The sequence below is a fragment of the Glandiceps talaboti genome, chromosome 1 (assembly GCF_964340395.1).
Source record: "Glandiceps talaboti chromosome 1, keGlaTala1.1, whole genome shotgun sequence".
Lineage (NCBI taxonomy): Eukaryota > Metazoa > Hemichordata > Enteropneusta > Spengelidae > Glandiceps > Glandiceps talaboti.
Genome location: NC_135549.1, coordinates 9,646,832 through 9,659,841, shown reverse-complemented (window position 1 = coordinate 9,659,841; position 13,010 = coordinate 9,646,832). Strand labels below are relative to the sequence as shown.

At 38.1% G+C, this 13,010-nt stretch overlaps 1 protein-coding gene across 1 annotated transcript in view; it reads left to right on the top strand.

Moving 5' to 3' along the window:
* Positions 1 to 6,619, top strand: part of LOC144432852 (uncharacterized) — a 68,136-nt gene extending 61,517 nt beyond the window's left edge. Inside the window, exons 14-20 of the mRNA XM_078121151.1 lie at positions 2 to 164; positions 460 to 501; positions 987 to 1,616; positions 2,081 to 2,255; positions 2,628 to 3,059; positions 3,550 to 3,820; positions 5,706 to 6,619. Of these exons, the coding sequence (XP_077977277.1) occupies positions 2 to 164; positions 460 to 501; positions 987 to 1,616; positions 2,081 to 2,255; positions 2,628 to 3,059; positions 3,550 to 3,820; positions 5,706 to 5,878 (1,886 nt within the window). The 3' untranslated portion in view covers positions 5,879 to 6,619. The remainder of the gene's footprint in view (position 1; positions 165 to 459; positions 502 to 986; positions 1,617 to 2,080; positions 2,256 to 2,627; positions 3,060 to 3,549; positions 3,821 to 5,705) is intronic.
* The last annotated feature ends 6,391 nt before the right edge of the window (positions 6,620 to 13,010 follow it).

Here is a 13,010-nt window from a genome sequence, read left to right as displayed (position 1 = left end):
GGGAGGGTGCTGAAAGAGCTGAAAGATGACACGCCACTAATCCAAGGCTCCTGTATTGATCACGTGGTATTTAGCGGTGACGACCAATCAGTCATAGCTGCGTATAATAGTACTAAACGTACAGGTTGCAGGGCACTAACTGTCTGGAATGTGAATTCTGAAAGGTACATAATTATCCTCCATAATTTAAATAATTTGACGTTTCCAAAAGTGATAAATTGTAATTTTTCACACACAAAAAAGAGGTATATTTGATGTCGATCTTTCGATCTCTCGAATGAAAAACAGCGATAATTCGCTTGGGTAAAATACAAAAATGAGCGTATTTCTGAGTTTAGTCCTAAGCAATCACCCGCATGAAAATGATAGCCAAACGAAGTTATACTATACGCATCAACTGCGATTTAAGAATAAGAATAAAGTTTGTCGATCATCTCTTTTCTTTTGATGTTTACCAAGGACTCTGCGGGACATTTCGTATGGTAAAGTTGCAACAAAATCGTAAGTTTTATGATACTCATTAAAAACCGAAGAACACCAGTCGAATTTTCCCTTTGTTTTTACTGATCATAGCAACCTTGCCGTGCTACTTAAAATAGGGGATCTTTTCAATGAAATGTTACAAATCATGCATGCAATCTCATTACAATTCCGAAAGTGTAAAATTTGTAATTTTTTCTATTATGCAATAATCAGTAACTATTGCTTGCTTTGTCTTTGGCTAAACATAAATAAATTTAAGATTGGGCATTACCAAAATATGCATAGTTTGTTTATTATAAAACACAAAAAAAAACTTGACTATAAAACGGTATTAGTACACACGTCTAATAACACTTAATTGAGTTGTAGTAAGCTTTGTGTCATAAATTTCAATGCTCGCAAAAATCTTTTGATTGTCTATCTGTCTTCGTCCACAAATTTGTGCCAATACTTTTACATTGGGTTATCTTGTTTCTATCGTTTTATTTTATTTTATTTTCTAGGAGTGAGCACCTGTATAGCAGCGAGGCTGAGGAAGGTTGTTATCCACACTATGGTAATATCACATCCTTGTCAACATCGCCCGATTCAGAACTTCTTGCATCAGTGTGCGACCAAAATATCCTACGAATTTGGGACTTGACAACTCAGCAATGTCTGTGTGGAGTGAACTGTGAGGGCGCTGTACAGGATAACTCAACCAATGCCGATAAATCCCAAAGATGTCTAAATACGCTGTCCTTCAATAATAGCTCAGATCGCTTGGCTGTTACTTGCAGCAGAGGAATCGTGCGTATTTTCGAAACAACTCGTACACAAACTGGACATCTTGTAGGAACGCTACACCATAGTTCTCAATTTCGCCTTTCGAGGGCACACTATCATCATAAACTTGACAACATTCTCTTCTCCTGTTGTGAGAAAGGCGTGGTTAAGATGTGGAATGTGAATAGCCTGGAGTTGTTGGCGAGTACTTCCATTCCTTCTGGAGACACAGTGAAAGATTTCGTATCGAGCTGGCAAGGACCGTTCGTGTGTGTGCTTACAGAGAGGGGAATAGCACACCTGTGGAATGCTACTGTGGAAGATTCGTCGCCCTTAACGTCCGACCCGGTCACCCATGTAACTTTCAGGTAAGTGATTGATTGATGATGATGATGATGATGATGATGATGATGATGATGATGATGATGATGATGATGATGGTGGTGGTGGTGGTGGTGGTGGTGGTGGTGGTGGTGGTGGTGGTGGTGGTGGTGGTGGTGGTGGTGGTGGTGGTGGTGGTGGTGGTGTGGGTGTGGGTGGTGCTGATACTGGTGCCGCTGTGGTGTTTGTTTTAAAATGAATTCATAATTGCTGTTCTTTACATATCGGAGAAGCGCTCATAATCCATAAGTTGTTTCAATCATCGAACGCGCTTTCTTCATTGACTATGATCTCAAAGCTGAGTTCAGTAGAGAATAAACGACAGCACAACTATAACTCGGACGAGATTGAGACTAACCTTTTTTTTAACGCGTTCACTTTAGATGACCCTTAGACAACTTTCTGTTGTTTCATTGTTTATTTTTTTGTTTCTTTTATTTTCCTTCCTCAGTCCGAACGGGAGGCTCATCGCCGTGTTGCACTCGGTGTCCAATTTATTGAAGATCTACAACAATAGTGTTACAGAGGCAGAGCACTTCCTGAAACTCCAAATTACTGAACCAAGTTGTTGTAACTTTTCTAGTGATGGTGAAAAACTAATCATCGTCGGCGGAAGTGGTGCTCAGGTGAGCCATTAATTACCATGATATATAATAAATACTTAAAGCAACTAAACGGTTTTATTATCTGAGAGTAGAGAATACACAAATACCAAATGATTTGACACACGATCCAAAGGATACAAGTTATACTTACAACTGTTACAGTACTTTTACTACGAAATCTGGTCGGACGATTAGCTATTTTTGCTCATTTACATGTATATAAGTTACAGAAGAAAACATATTTTTGCATCTTTTAGATTCCCCAAACTTCTAAATAGTTGCAGTTTTTAATCAATTTGAAATACATAAATCTTAATCGTGAACAATTTCCCTGACATTAATCTTCAGTCTTTTTTCTGTTTTACCCTTTTACCTTTCTTCCTTCCTTCTTAGATTTGCGATGTTTCATCAGGAAAACTGAACCCTGAGGTTAGCGAGTTCTTCCAGGGTGCTATACTGTCCTCTGTCTTTGGCAGTAATAACAATACAGTATGCTGTCTTGGCAAAGATACACACGCCACTCACACCAACAATGGCTTCGTGCGCATCTTTCAACTGGAAACGAAGAAACTAATATATGAATTTAGCAAAATGATCGGTGATGACGGCAGCCAACTTAAAGTTACAGAAGATGGTTCCACTCTTGCTTGTTTTGGACTTGACGAACTTGGAAAGGAAACACGGCTCCTCTTTCTTGACGCCGATGAAGGCGAATTTATCCATGAGTTAGCTATCCCGCAGACTACTAGTATGTTTGCTGTCAACGGGGGATTTACCTTCGCAGCTATTTGTGATCCTGAGGGCAAGGCTGGACCAGTTGTACAGGTACATAGTCTCGGTTACCCAGCCTCACAGCGCTGGGGGCTATTCTACGAGACCACCCAGACGTCTGGGGGTCTCGTGAAAGAACCCCCAGTGCTGAGAATCTGGGTAACCGAGACCTCAGACCACAAATAATTTGTGGTGTGAGCCGAGACTAACAGGTACAAAGCAGGTTTTATATCGTTGATAAAATTCTAATCCCTGCCTTTTTTGATTGACTAACTTGATACCGGTCGAATTTGTTCTTTTTTCTTGTGTGTGCAGTTTGGCTACTGTCACAACTTCCCAAGTTGTATTTTTTCACCAAATAGCGGGGTTGGTGGGGATAGCAACAACTGATTCTTGTGCCATTAGGGTAAATGCATATGTACGCACGAGGGCGCTGTTGTCTTTTGACTGGCGGATCGGCTACTCGTTTGCTATAGTTACATATACATGGATATGTAATGTTTTAGTAAATTCTAATTTAAATATGTCAATCGCTTGTTTTCAGCTCTGGGACGTTGTGCAGCAAGTCATTGTTGCAGAATACCTTCCTTACTACAGCGGAAACATAACAACCATTGCTATGACAACAGATGCCAGATATATGTTGTGTGCTGCGAAGGATGCCGTCCACGTCTGCGAAATCTTCCTAGATGATGACCAGAATGGTAGGAAGCAGAAGTTGAAGAAGTTAGCCATAAGACGACAATGGACCTCAGATACAGGAGGCACCAACGTCGATAAACAGCAATATTCACGGAACCAGATCAAATGTTCAGGTGAGTAGACTCGTTGTTGTGGTCGGTCGTCATCGCCACCATTAATGACGTCAATCACATCAATATAACTACAATAGCTGATGACGTCATCAACAGGACCAGACAACTATCAGTATTCATATCATGCAATGTTTGCATGTTTGTTAAATAAAACATGACCAACTTAGGGAACCTTCAGTAATTGCAGGTAGGGCTGGGGGAAATTAGGGGGATATTTTACAAATCGGTTCTCGGGGGAGGGCCAAATTTTAGACAAGTTATTTTGTGACGGGGTGAGTGGAACAGTGTGCTAAGAGTCTGGAGATAATGTCATCATAGTGGAACGGGGGGGGCCTCGGTCCAGGCATTATCGGTAGTGCGCCCAAAGGCCAGTTAGATCAAAACACAGGAATTAGTGAATATACCATACCGCCTTCTCATAAATTCATCGTGTAGGTGATGGTAATGATGGGAAATAACCATTGTCTTTAATGTTACCAATGTGGTGGCAGCGATGGGATAGAGTTTATTTTGAGACTTTTGTCCCTGTTCACATCTAACGGTAGTTTAACCCAAGTTTTAAAAAAATATCGTTGGAATTTTTAGAAAATGGAATCGGGGGAGGGTCACATTTTATGCAACATGCCTGGCTTTATTCTCCTCCCCTCTTGTAATTACTGAAGGCTCCCTTATCGGACATCTTTTTTTTTAAGTTGGCTTGATAGTAAGAAATGTATGTACACAAAATTTCTCCGTGCGAATAAGCAATATTCAATCAGGTATTTTTTTATCGGAAAAATTTTGTTGTATTACATCTAAGTTATTGTTGATGTGGGTCATGTTGACCTTTATACATCCATGCCACAGTCGTGGATTCAGTGATTATGAGTTACTATGCTGCTATTGACATCGCTGTAGTAGTGATTGTTTTCGTTTATTCTGTCACTGAAGCATTGTCGACTTTATTGTTATTATGTCTGATACCAAGTAAATGCCATTGTCTATACTCCGATCAGTGGCAACGAAGGTAGGCAGCTTTTGAACGAGGAGATTGTCGCTGGTATTGTAGATGTGCACGGCAGTGCTGCGAGAGCACCACCCAGATAGTAATCGCATCACTATCACTAGATGTTTTTTTCTTTCATACCATTATTCAAGTAGGAGTACGCTTGGCTCCCCTAGAACTATAAGATGAGCACTTAACGCTCAATTCAGGTGTAAAGCAGCTTAGATAAAGGTATTGAAACTAGACATTTGTCATTTAAACCTCAAGGACCCTATCACAAAAACCGATTAACATATTTACATTTTTTTATCCAGAAGATGTTCAAAGAATTCATTGATTTCTTCTCCACTTTCAAACTTTTGAAAACAGTTCGATAATTTTTGGTAAAAAGTGGCTGTTTCCGTATAAACCGGAGTTTGAACTTAAAAAACACTTCGGAAACTTGAATAAGAATGAACAAGTGATAGAATATGCGACCATGAGTTCTTTCAATTTGTTCAATTCCTCGTGAAAGAAAACTATTACATTTTCACCTTGCCAAACAAATTATACTGTCACAAGTTTTACTTGGTCGGATTCGTAGGCTAGGATGAAAAGCCACTTAAGTGATTATTAGATCGCGGAGAACATAAGGGTTGAAATTTGAGGTATTCAACAATTATCCACTCTCAATAAAAACAAAGACAGTAGAATAAACCACTTCAGGCAATGATTCACTTCTTACAGGAATAAGTATGTAATTATGTACACCCCTGACGATACTGACAAGACGTAGGCCAAAATTTGGGATTCGCTTCCATTGAAGTTCCAAGAAATATTTTGACTCCCAGACTGTGTCATTACGAAGTATGAACCCAGGGTCCATGAACATTCATAGTCTGTAATTATGATTGTTTTCAGGAATGGCAGATCCTCAGCAGTTACTTGGCGAAATTGCTGACGTTGGTTTATTCTTTACTCCAACCAGGACGAGGACCACCATCGTTGCGACAAGACCAGCGTCAGCTCTTCCAACATTGCGTTTCGTCGTTGGCGATGTAGAGGGCAATGCGCATGCTCTCGAACTTGTATAGACGATGCTCACTGTATGTAGAATTACTCTAGACGTTATCATTAGAGAGAAGAGTGTTATTCCTATAGTTATTGTACTGTTGTATGAGTATTTTACAACTGCAAACATTACAAGTTACAAAAAATAAGCCAGAGTTATCATATTGGTCCGAACTGGTCTTTACATTTTTTGAATTTCCGTATCATGAAATGGCGACGTTATAAATATATAGGCCCTTGGGGCTCAGGCCGGCTACACACTTGTTTTGTGTAACAGAAAAAAAAATAGATGAAAGAGTAATAAATGTGCGCATGCACCTCTTAAGAAAGGATACACTTTTGTTCATGTGTACGTGCATGCACACACGACTTTTGCATCCTGCACATTGGTAAGGTACTCATGCTATAAAAATAATGACAAACGTAGATAACCATGGAGATATAGTTTCCATGGTAATGAAGTTAGGGTATATCAATTAATAAAGTTGTCATTTTCAAGGTTTGACATTGTTTTCAAGAATCCTGTCACACTTTATTAGACCATCACGATATTAAAGAATGTGTTAGTCATATGTACGCCTAGCTTTTACATTTGTAACTATCATATTTGCATGAATTCAAGGATCGTCTTTTCTAACGTACTAGCACTTTTATCGTACACTTACTTTTTCCATTCACTTGGCTGGTATGTTTCGATGATTCAGATATTCGGCTGTCCAATATTTATTTATTGGCGATATTTTAAGTTTACACAGAACTTGTAGTCAGACTTGAGATTTGTATTTGTTCAATTTATCATATCTTACTGGTTATTAAATTGTTTTCAAAACTCAATTACTCGATATTGTTTGGTGTTTACGTACTCGATCACGTGTAAAATGTTTAGTTTCACTGAGGTTTTTTTTTAACGAAATGGGGGTGATCGAAAAGATGTGTAAACGACTTTGGTTGGTCCAGGCCTTCTAGCGAATGATGAACCACAGTGTTGCTTATGCAGGTATGAGCATATGTGTGTACGTAGAAACGTGTGTTGTACACGGTGCTGGAGGCAAGCCACGTACGTGTTTAAACTGTATGTTATATTTGCTGTGCAATCAATCAATTGTACTATTTTGAAAAGAAAGTGAGTTGTTTTGTGAAGGTATTCCAACCACCATTTGTGTAATTTGATCGCAAAATTCATTACTGTCACATCAGTTGTGACAATTTTCATTAAAAATGGTCTTAAAAATATGTTAATTTTCGATAGTTTGTCTTGATACAAGTTTCAGTTTACGTACGTACACGAGAACATTCGAATTTTTAACAACTTTTGATGTTATTGAAACTTTATTCATTTCAATCGATTTCACACACGAAGACTTTAAAGGAAGAGATATCTTAGCATCAAAGTCACGTAAACGTTTATTCCAAACTTAAAATTGTGGAATCTGTTGACACTGATAAAGTGAGAATCCTATAGACTGAAGCGAGGAACTATAAACAGGGATAAAATAAGTTATTCACATCCGGGAATGTAACCCATTATTGTGTATCTAGACGGAAGGACAAACTTGAAGGCACAATGACCCTCATTAGATGCACGCGCACGTGTCCTTATTGGTCACTTGCTGGGCCAGTCTGTTGACAACGACTGAAGTGTGCAATCAAAAGATTTAAGGCAGGATTTTTTTTTAATTTTGTGTTAGGGACCGGTCATTTTCTTCGGCCGGGGGCTGGATTGGTAGGGGGTCACCCTGTTTTTGAAATTGGCAGTAGGGGGGGGGGTGTCATCCTGTTTTGAAAATTGTGGATAAGGGGGTCATTGTGTTTTGGATTGTGATGTAAGAAAAAATATTTACAATGGCATATAACCTTGTCTCAACTCTGGTATTTCTTCTTGTCCCTGTTTCTTACATAAATTCTTTAATATTACTTCACGTAAGAGTTCAACCATAACTATACATATGCATATACATGTATTACCTAGCTACCACACTAGTTACAGAACATATCATGTAAATACTTGCCTGTTTCACAATAAATGTTTCACTTATATTGCACTTTGGGGCAAAATTAAAATGGAAGGTTTTGTAATGTTAATCTTCCGAGATAATTTTATTAAAGAACTTAATCTAAATTGTTCTTACTCTTATGGTTTACTCTTCAGTATGAAGGGATTAATATGCATTGTATGATTTCCATTTCGGACACTACATGTTATCGACACTACAAATCACTACATCTCATCAGATTCCAGTTTCCATTATACACAGTAGGTATGACCACCTAAAGTTCTCTAACATACTAGTGACTGTACTATATCTGCAATAGTAATGCCACTATACACTATATAAATGTTACGGACCCATTTTAAGTGACATGGGAAACTCTTGGAAAATTTACAGCTTTTCGAAGCTGTGAAATATTACCTAAAACTTAAAAAGGCTATAAATAACCTACCAAATGCCCCCCCCCCAAAAAAAAACTCCAGATCTGCCCCTAGGACTCCCTCATTCTGCAGAGGTCACTCAGTGACTTTTCACAACTTTACTTAGACACCATGGTTTACTAGAGCAGATTATTTGAAATGTTTGATTGTTGATGGATTTGTCACACAAGTTGTTGTGAGATAAAAGTGTGAAGCTGTGATAAGCTCTTAAAGAAAGGTGAACATCTATAGTTTTGAGTTGAATTACGAATACCTACACGTCAGTTGTCGTAGTTGAAACTAGATAATACGATATCTACATTCTGATAAATTGTCAGGAGATAGCATATTGCCGGGGCACATTGGTGCATCACTAGTACAGTCGCATTTTCAACGTCGATATCCCACACGCTTCAGTAATATAAAGACGAATGTGTGTAAAACAATGTAGGTTTGTGGGGTTGGTGCAATTCATACCTAAAACTTTGTAATATTTTCATTTTCTATCACTGTGGGTAGTCACCAGGACAATTGATAAACAGTAAAGCACAGATCGTAGGGGCGCGTAGTATTTCGTAGATTGTTGTTTTCCTTGACAACAGGCTAAATATAATAACGTTTTGATTTGAATAGATTTAACGTATGGAAAGATAGCATAGATTCGTGTGATATCAAGCAATAATATGTGTCCCTGTGGCTCAGATACAGCTATGTGCACACTATATACTCGTACCGTTGAACATTTGCAGGGAGGGTACAATGACGCTAGAGACAACATAATCTACGTCATAAGTTAGTTTTGGTAAATAAAATGGAAGAATTGTCATTTGTTCCTTGTTTTGGTTCCATTTGCGGCTTGTTTGTCCTGTATCATCACTTATGGAAACGATACATGTCTGTAACATGTTGTATACATGTGTTACCTATTTGTTTAATCTTCAGGGATAATTAGGCATGGATCGATGAAATAGTTAGATCGTGATTAAGGCCAGATATAGCACTTCAAAACCTCACAGGTGGCACACACATATTATGTTCATTGAATTCGAACATCACAGAATGTTGGTAACACGTGTTTGAAATTACATCAGGAAATGTTACGGACAAGAACGAAAGTTAAAAAAAATGTCACATGAGTGGCGTTGTTCGTGCACCTTATATTACAAATGGGAGATGCCTTTCGTAAATTAAAGTAAAGAATCTTGGTGAATACGTTCTAGCAGTAACCGTCCACAAGTAGTATCAATGAATTCACTCAATTCAAATGTTAACATCTTACAGATAAACTTGATTGTACGAAATCGTGTTTCTTGTGTGACTGCTCTGATAGGATTGTGGCGTCACTTAAAAAAATATTCTGGGAGTCGTGTCCCTTTTCACATCTGGCAGAATTTTAAGCCTTGTTTTTCTTAAATATTTGAACAGAGGGTTGTTTCTCTTTTAGAGACAGAAAATTAAGGGAACACGTTTTTTAGGAAACGGGGTCGGGCCGAGGTAGGGTCACATTTGACGGAAGAGAATGGATTTGATTTCCCCCGAAGCCCTGTAATTACAGAAGTCTCCCTTCTTACATGGAATCAGACCCACCCTGATGCCTAGATAGGCGACCTTGTTTCAAGTGTAGTAAGATTTCAGACGCATGCATAGGGAAATATTCTACGGTCGTATGATAAATGTTACCGTGACTGGATCTGTTTTCATGTATCTATTGCTCTAAGTCAAATGTAATTGTATTTACTTGACGCTTGTTTATGTGCTACGTTATACGTTTTCACAATTCATGTGATCTAGGTCAATGATGTGCCCTATTCTGCCGTACTTAAAATAAGGACACAAAGGTTACCTACTCGGTGACGTCAGTGTAACGACACGAGAACAATTAATGCACTTCTTCAGAGTTGTAGCTAGTGTCATTTAACTTTACCAAGGAAGCTATAAATTTTAATCTTTGGTCTCATTTCGTGACGTCATTAGTATGACCAGTGGCTAGAGAGCCGGAAGACTGGTCAGCTAGTTGCCATGCCAACTTTTCATTGACGTTAGTGCCATACCACTATTTAGACTATATGTGACATCATGAATTGCTAGCAAACAACCCAAATGAAGAGTTTGCTCACACGATGACGTACCGCATGACCCACTTTTGCACATCCAACCAAATTGAATACATTGGTGTTTACAGTTTAGCGCATGTGTAACTTCTCGTGACACACTCTCTGACAAGATACTGCTGGAGATGTCATGCTCAGTGATGAAGTAATAGGAGAAATATATGGAAAGAATACAGATGACTACGAGTGTGTGATTCTGATGTTTTACCCCTTGGTCATATATACAGGTATGAATTATCAGGATACTGCGAATTGCATAAATTAATTAACTATGCAAATTACTTGTATTCTCAGACCTATTAACATAATTAACAAAGCCTCAGACCACTAAAAGAACTAATTATCTATGCACGCGATTCATTAGTATGAATAGAGTTTTACCGAAACATTCTTGCGATGTCCACAAGGAAGACGTATATCAAGTTTCATTAGATGAATTCATATACCCTCCTATGATTCAGTGATGTAGAGTTTTGCACTGTAGATGTCATGTTGACAGACAGACAGACAAACAAACAAACAAACAAACAAACAACGGACATACATACATACATACATACATACATACATACATACATACATACATACATACATACATACATACATACATACATACGCGCGCGCACACACACACACACGCACGCACGCACGCACACACACACACACACACACACACACACACACACATATGTAAGCTATAACATTACCTCTCCTTACATGGGCTGAAAAGTGGCCATAATGCTCGTCAAGATTTTTCAACAACATCAAGATAAGAAAAAAAATAATACTTTTACCTCCCTAATTAAACAGAAGGATTTTCCAAAAGCCAATTCCCTCCACTGCTTATGTCGGGTGTTTATGATTACACATACTTGTTGTTATGCCAGTTAGCAACGCTGGAATCATAACGATGATTTATATAGGCGATATGACCTCGACTTTAATATTTAGTGTTGCTTTCTTCGACCAGAGAGTTTGAAGACAACACTCTTTCGAAGAGCCGTAAATCTATTTCCAGGTTAAGAGGACATTTATTTTGTTGTTTAGGTTGAGGAGGGGCACATCGACGAAGCAATCGGCATCATTACTGTAACGTTAAATAAGAATTGAAAATACGAGAAATGTCACGAAAATGTGCAAGTTGTCCAATACGGTGTTGTGGTTATACAGGAGCTGATAAAAAATGTAATGTTTAGGCCAACTAGACGTTCGATTCGAGCTTATTATGTGTACTTTGTTTGAATTGACTTCACATTCCATATGTCTATACGTTGACGTCTAAAGGTAAGAAGCGTGAATCAAACTCAGTGTAGCCGACGTGTTCACATCAGATTGTAATCAGATTGGGTTGATGATATCGTCAATCATCTTGAGCCGGAGGGAAATGTGGGATAATCAGTATAATCGGCAACACTACAACAAGAGGGAAGTCAAAACCGCAAATATTTGAAGTTGACGACCAATGTGGGATTAAAGGCTCCACTCATGGCAAAAGAATGATAAGACCATTGTCAGTATCAACAACATCTCTGACTGTCGATGCCGTGATAAATTTTAATTGAGGAAGTACAGTAGAAGTGCTTTGCGCATAAATTTGATGGTTTATAAATAGACACGTATTTTTTTTATAAAATCTTTGGCAGCATTAATATCAACAACTATTACACTTTTCGATTGTTCCGTTGAGTATTTTATTTACGAGGAATAAAGAACTTTTGCGACCTCAACGATGGTTCACGAAAGAACAGCTACTTGGGCGTACATGTTTCAACTTTTTAAAATATAGCGCCCTCTTCGGCCATTTTTATCGTCCTCGTCAGATCGAAATGTTCACGTTTTGATCATAATTTCTCCCATATGTACATTAGGTGAGTCTTAGAGGAAATGAATGGGCTGTAGAAATTTTGGTATATGCCCCACTCGTTTCCTATTTGATGAACATATGTGCGTTTTTTTAATGTTTGTTCGATGTCACGGTTTCGAGAACGTCTTAAAATGATCAGTATCACTGACGTGTCTAACAACACTGTTTATTCGTTTACGAATAAAAATGACGTATGAAGTACAGGTTGACATTGTACTTTTCAAGTTAAAAATACTAGGTAGCTCTGCGTATCCACACGGTTGTCGCCATGGTTACATTAATACTACGTCGAGGAATTCCAAATACAAAGTTTCTAGTACTGATCTTTAAATGTGACAAAAGATTGAACATATTTTAGTCAACAATCGTCTGTAGAAGGTGTTTACCGTAGGTAGACAATATGAATACAAAATACTCTACTATGAATATAAAGGTCGGATCTTTGTAGTTTGAGAACATTGACCGGTGACCTGTAGACACGACTCATTACGTGGGTGTACACTTGACCATCACATGTACAACAATTACTCAATGACGTGTCCGTCTATACACAATATAACCTTGCTAATGACATTATTTGCTGACGTTTTGGTCTAGATCAGTTTTAGAAAGTTGTAAATGAATCTCGTTTGTCAAAAAGTGTTTTTTTAGACCAAATAAATTTACTCCCGATCAATAAATAAATAAATCAATAAATTAATCGATGGATGATGAATGGATCACTTACTAGTTCACAAATAATGCAAAGTACTGAGTACATTGTGTTTGTC